This window comes from Onychomys torridus, chromosome 1 (assembly GCF_903995425.1).
Source record: "Onychomys torridus chromosome 1, mOncTor1.1, whole genome shotgun sequence".
NCBI classification, from domain to species: Eukaryota; Metazoa; Chordata; class Mammalia; order Rodentia; family Cricetidae; genus Onychomys; species Onychomys torridus.
The window spans coordinates 85,419,287-85,425,659 of record NC_050443.1 but is presented as its reverse complement, the minus strand read 5'-3'; the positions used below and the strand labels follow the sequence as shown (position 1 = coordinate 85,425,659).

Here is a 6,373-nt window from a genome sequence, read left to right as displayed (position 1 = left end):
TCATACATATTTATTGTTGGGTCTTTTAAAAATTATTCTTAGAAGGGCTATCCTGGGACAGAGACTTTCTTTATAATCAATATCACTGCATATACAACAGGCAGATTCTGAAAAGAACTTTTTTTTTGTACCTCCACAGGGAATGCATGTATGTACAATACAGCCCGAGTCTGCTTGGTGACTTCCACATTCTGCCCCAAGGAGGAAAACACTGAGAGCAGAGTTACTGTCCCTGAAAAGGGAGTATTTTAAGAAAATGAACACATTGCTAAAAGGAGGGTGGGTGTGGAAGCCGTACAATTTAAAGAAAAGTTACAGGGGCCCAGCTAGTTATAAATGGCTTCAACATTAAGATTACTATTCATTAAATAATGTTAATTGCATAAGTTTTTCATTGCTTCCAGAATAAGTCTGGACCTAGCCTGGGTAGGCATGCCTGTAGTCTAAGCACATAGGAGATAGTGACAGGAGGAACAAGGAATTCAAAGTCTTCCTAGTATACTAGCGAATTTGAGTTTACTCTAGGACCTAAGACACTGTCTCAAAAGACAAAACTAAGCCCTAAAGGGGAAAACCTGCAACTTCCTAAGATTTGGAATTCAGAAATGCAAATTATATGAGATTATGATAAACTAGCTGTAAGCCCATCCAGGATAGGAAAGGTCTAGAAACTTAGTCAAATGCATCACCTCTACCTGAGAACAAAGGAAAATCACTGTAAAAATGTTTCATTTTATTGTTTGGTTATACACCATGTATTGTACAATCCTCTAATTATCATATTAAAATTTCTACTGTGAAATGTTTTAAACTTGTATGTTAATATATAAACCATAGAAATAATATAGTTTTTTTCTTTTGACTTTTCGAAGCAGGGTTTCTCTGTGTAGCCCTGTCCTGGAACTAACTCTGTAGACCAGGCTGGCCACAAATTCACTGAGATCTGCCTGCTTCCACCTCTGCCTCACAAGGGCTGTGATTAAAGGCATGTGCCACCATCACCCAGTAGTTTTTTTCTTTTAAATTGGACAAAAACAAATTTATACACTATACTCTGAGCATGATCCCCACTCCCAATTTCTTCCAGACTCTAACTCCCCATATATTTTAATTCTTAAAAATTTAGTTTTGAGACAAGGTCTCACTATGTAAAACTAAGGTGGCCTCAACTCTCTACCCCCACCTCAAGGGGGGTCCATGCTCAGTAAAATCTGTCATTCAGAAAAAAAGCATAAAGCATAAGATTGACCTACAACTCACTCCTCACCCATCTCCTCCTTTTCCTCCTCACACTAAATATCCCTATCTTCTGTTATCACTCCAACAATGCTTTTCGGGTTTTGTATATTTATGCAATTTATAGTTATGCAATCTCCCCCTTCTACCACATACTTTATACTTACCCATGTTGATCATGTGGATCTAGTCAATTCACCTTTGCTTCTGAGTGTATCTTCATCCTGTCGACCCATTCCTGATAAGCTGTTTACACCCTTTAAACGCTCAAGAGGGCTCTAAAACACCAGTTTTGTGCATAACTCCTTGTGTACTTGTACATTTTCTAGGATCTTTTCTTGAAATTTCTGGATCATGAGATATACACCTTTCAGCTTTACTAGGCACTGTCAATTTACTTCCAAAGAGTCTGTATCAACTTCTACACCTACCAGGAAAGTATGAGTCTTTTTGCTCATTTATTCCTTGTCATTTTTAAAAAAGTATTTCCAAAGCATCCTTTTGGAAGTTATTTCAATATAAAAACATGCTTCCAATTTATTTGACATTTCACTGTTAATAGTACCTTTTATCACAAAATATTTTAATAGTGTGGAAAGTATATCAACAATTTTCCTTGTAGGTTTATGCTTCTGTCTTTAAGAATTCTTTACCCACCTATGGTGAATGCATTTAATTGTTTCACTTTTCCTCTTCAGAACTGTTTTCAAACCACCTAGAACGTATTTCTGTGTACTGTGTGATTTAAAGAATATGACTTTATCATTTGCAAATCAACAGTCATTTGTAAAATGTCCATCCTTCCACCATTGACTTTTAAAGCTACTTCTATCATATAACAATGCTTGCATCTGTAGGTGGGCTGTTTCTAGGCTCATGATTTTGGTCTACTGGTCTATTTTTGTCTGTTGATAATAATATACAGCTTAAATTACTACAGCTTTGTAAGAAATCTTGATATCTCCTAATACTTTTTCTTAGTACTATTTTGGCTCTTCTTGTTCTTTATTCCATCATGTAAATTTTACGATTAGCTATATCTTCCATTATCTTAAAAAAAAGTTCCTTCATAATTTGTTGATAAAATAAAGTTACTGTTTTGGGTTTGGCTTACCAAATATTAATATTGCATCACTGATCAACAATGAATGGTGTTATTGAGGGGAAGGGGAGCTATGAGAAAAATATGTTGTGACTTCAGTTCAAGTTGTACTGCTTTTTCAAATTAATTTGGCAAGATTGAGAAGTAATGTAAGTTTTCTCAATCATGAGGTAACATGACTTTCCATTTGTTTAGTTCTTCTTTTTTTTCTTTAATAAATAACTTTTCCCCATAAAGATATTAGGTAATTTTGCTAGAATAATTCCTGGATTTAAAATTTCTATTTGCTGTTTCATCTTCTGGGCCACTAGATGGCGCATCCTTTAATTCATCTACTACATTGTCAAAAAACAAACAAACAAACAAAAACAAAAACCCCATGCTCTAGGATTGTGTGTGTTGCATTCAGAACTCAAGACTTTTGTTGTTGTTGTTCAGGTGTCCAGCTGTTTCCTCGAGCGATATTACACTCAAAGTAAGGTCTACACCTTTTTCTCACATAAGCAGGGGAATTCCACAGGTACTTCTTGACCTAAGTTTAGGGTGAAAAGAGGAGACCTATGTCTCTCCTGAAGTATCTTGAAAGAAGCCTCTCTGGTCTTTCTTTCTCTGCCCAAACCCCCCTTTTCAGTGGGGAACACTCAACAAACCCTTTGCTTTTTTCAGAGAGTTGACCCTGCCCCTTCAAAGCATTTGAGATTCTCAGATGTTGAAATGGAATCCTTCAGGGATTCTCTGACCTTTGTTCCTGAGAAGCTTCACCCCAGGGGAAGAAGCCCAATTCTCTCCACCTGAACCAGTATCTATCTCAGGAATGGAAGTCATTATGATTCCCAAATCCACCACTGGCACACTTCTTTCTTAATTTGTTAATGGTAAAAATAAATGCTATCAACAGATAATTTTGGGTTGTTTTGTTTTTCAGCTTTGTGGTTGGCCAAATTTTAAATTTAGTATTCCATCGTTGTTCCAATCACGTAAATGCTATTTTGGGGAGTGGAGACAGGAGATTCTGTAGATCCCCAAAGAAAAGTCAAATTGGCAAAACAGTCAAAAAAAAAAAAATGTTAAAATAAAGGCCAGCATCCATTTGCTTTAGACTCATTGAGCATTGAGCGAATGGCACCTTCTTTACACAGCGTCTGGTCTAAGTGGGTTTGGTTGCTGTTTGGTTGGTTTTTAGTACTTTTAGTACAAACAGAGATTCAGTTTGAAAGACACTTTGGAATCCAGTAGCAAACACCAATTCCCCCCAACGCTTTCTCCCCAAACCCCAGTTTGGTCTGAAGGGGTAGCACGATCCTTTTTTTCCACTTTAGGTGGGCAAGATTTCTGTGAAAAACACCTTAGAACCGCTTGCCTCATTTATCAGGCAAATTTGGAAGGGAAGAAGCCTTTAAGAGAACTACTTTGAACGACAAGGAAGACTACTACTCAGGTTCAAGTCATACTTTTAACACGAGCTTGTTGAAACGTTTAACAATTCCAAAACGAAATTAAACGGGTTTTAACTTTTTTTTTTTTTTTTTGCCTCTCAAAAGCATAAAAATGCAGAGGAAGTTAACAGGGGTGCAAAAATCTTAAAACGGTAAAAAGTAGGAAAAACAACTCTTCTTAGCACTAGTCCTTGGGTGAGTTACCAGGAAACTGATTCTTCTTTTCTTGGCTTTGGACGTGAGTCCTGGCCCGGGGCGGGCGGCCTCAGTACCTGCTCCGACCTCCCCCTCGCTCCAGGCGGCTTCCCACGCGGCCTCCTCCCCTGGGGGGCGCCCGGCGGCCCGAGCGGCTGTAGGAGTCGCGCGGGGTCGGGCAGCCTCGGTCCACAGACGGCGGCAGCCCGCGCTCCGGCCTGCCCACGCGCTCGCGGCCACTCGAGTAGCGCTCGCTGCGGTAGCTGTCGCGGCCGCCGTAGCCGTCGGGCGAGCAGCCGCGGTACTCCTCGTAGCGGCCTCCGCCGTAAGATGGCGGCGGGCCGCGGGCCGGGCCGGCGCCGCGGGGGTCTCCGTAGCCGTCGAAGGGGTCTCGGTAGGAGCCTCCGCCGGGGTGCTCGGCGTAGTCGCGCTCGCGGCCCCCGTAGCCGTCGCGCTCGCAGTAGCCCCTCGAAGGGCACTCGTCGCGCGCGCTCGAGTGGCCGTAGTCGCGGTAGGTGTAGTCGCGCGGCGAGGGCGCGAAGTCGCGCGGGTCCCGGGCGCTCGGGTAGTCGCGGCTCGAGTAGCTCTCCCGGGGCGAGTAGCCCTCGTCGCGCGGGCCCAGGTACGGGTCGCGGCGCGGCGGCGGCGGCAGCTCCCGGCGCGGAGGACCCCCGTAGCCGTCTCGCCCCCGCGAGGAGCCCGCGGCCCGCCCGCGAATTCCCGCGCCGCTGCGCGCCGGGCCCGACGGCGCTGCTCTTTTTGGCGGAGGCCCGGCCCGGCGCGGCGGTGGCCCGCGCTTCAGCGGCATCGGGGCCCGGGAAGGCCGCAGGTCGAAATCCCCCGTGTAGCCGCCTTCGTCGGCCGACCCGCCCCGGGAGGGAGGGCGCCGCGGGCCGCCGCCGCCGCGGCTCCCGCGCAGGCCCCTCGGGCGGCCGCGGCTGCGGGGAGGCGGGGGCCCGCGGCGGCTGCTCTCGAACACCGGCTTGGTGGCCTGGGCCACCTTGATGGCCTTACCATCCAGGGACTTGCCGTTCATGTCTCGGGAGGCGGCCTTGGCGTCCGCGGGGTTCTCGAAGGTGACGAAGGCGAAGCCTCTGGACTTGGAGGTCTCCCGGTCCTTCATCAGGAGCACCTCGATGATGCGGCCATACTTGCCAAACGCCGCCTCGAGGGCTTTCTCGTCGGTTTCGAGGTTGAGACCTCCGATGAAGAGCTTCCCTGGACGGTCGGCTTCCACCATGTCGGCGGTGGCGAGGGCTGTGGAGACGGAGCAAGACGCGGCGAGGGGCACGGAACTCCTCCGCTGGTCGAGGCCGCCTCCTACCGGTCGGGTGGCGCTGTGCGCAGGCGGGAGGGCGGAAGGATGGGCCGGGCGGCCCCTCAGCCACGGGCGGCTCCTGGCTGTGATTGGTCGGCAGCTCCGCACCTCAAGCGGGTGTCGCGGGGCTGCGGAAACTGGCTTGGGGCCCCTTAGACCCACGCCGCTGGCCCCGGCTTCCCGCCTGGGGCTCCCTCCCCGAAGCGCGGCCCCGTAAGAAGCCGTTAGGGGAAGGGAAAAATAAAGTTCCATTGCCCTTAATGAGAAGAATTCTAAAGGCATTCCAAGCCTAGTGACCAAAACGATTTTTCAAGAGCAAACAAACACACACAAAACCCTGGGAAAGGAAATTAGTAGTCGTTCAAAGATTTAGAACGAAGTGTATATAAAAAGTTTAGTAGTAAGATGAGAGGGTTCGGCTTCATTTTTTTTTTTTTTAATTTTTTTTAAATCTTGTTTTTGCTTTTGCCGGCATGGGAAGGATGTGTTGAAATACGTGAAATAGCAGTGAGAGGGAGTCATTCTATGGATTTACTCCTTTTCTTGTTTTTGACACATTCTGCTATTTTGTTTGGCTTACCTTAGTCTGTTTGGTCTCATATGTATATGCTAAAGTAGTTTTCATATTCCTTCCTGCCAGTTTGTAATGTGCTTTGTAGTAACCATGATTATCTTGTCTATTTTTCTTCCTTATAGAATGATTTTTCTTTATTTCTCCTCAGCAGCGGAAAGTTATGTTTCCATTCTTATTCTATTTTCTCTTAATGTTCTATAAGTTTATAAATTTGTTTACCAAGTATTAAGTTTATTGCTTGATCTTTCGTGTGTGTACGCATATAACCATGACCCACACATCAAGATGCCTAACATTCGCCTCACTGATGCTCTCTCACCTCCTGCTCCTGCCAGGATAGTGCTTCCCTGCCTCTCAACTAGGGCCACTATTTTTTCATCTGTCACAAATGGGTTTTGCTCCTAGCTGATGTAGTGGTTTGAATGAGAAGGGCCCTATGGAATCCTATATGCCTACTCACGAGGGAGTGGAACTGTTTGAGAATGATTAGAAAGTAGCTTTTGGAAGAAGTG

At 45.8% G+C, this 6,373-nt stretch overlaps 1 protein-coding gene across 1 annotated transcript; it reads right to left on the bottom strand.

The window, feature by feature from the left end:
- Nucleotides 1-3,785: 3,785 nt before the first annotated feature.
- Rbmxl2 (RBMX like 2) lies at nt 3,786-5,221 on the bottom strand. The gene has a single exon (XM_036179453.1). It carries the CDS (start codon nt 5,207-5,209, stop codon nt 4,040-4,042), a length of 1,170 nt encoding a protein of 389 aa, XP_036035346.1. The 5' UTR covers nt 5,210-5,221; the 3' UTR covers nt 3,786-4,039.
- Between the last annotated feature and the right edge of the window lie 1,152 nt (nt 5,222-6,373).

Coding starts and splice junctions, on each gene's coding strand:
- Rbmxl2 (XM_036179453.1), bottom strand. CDS start 5,209: ATGGTGGAAGCCGACCGTCCAGGGAAGCTCTTCATCGGAGGTCTCAAC.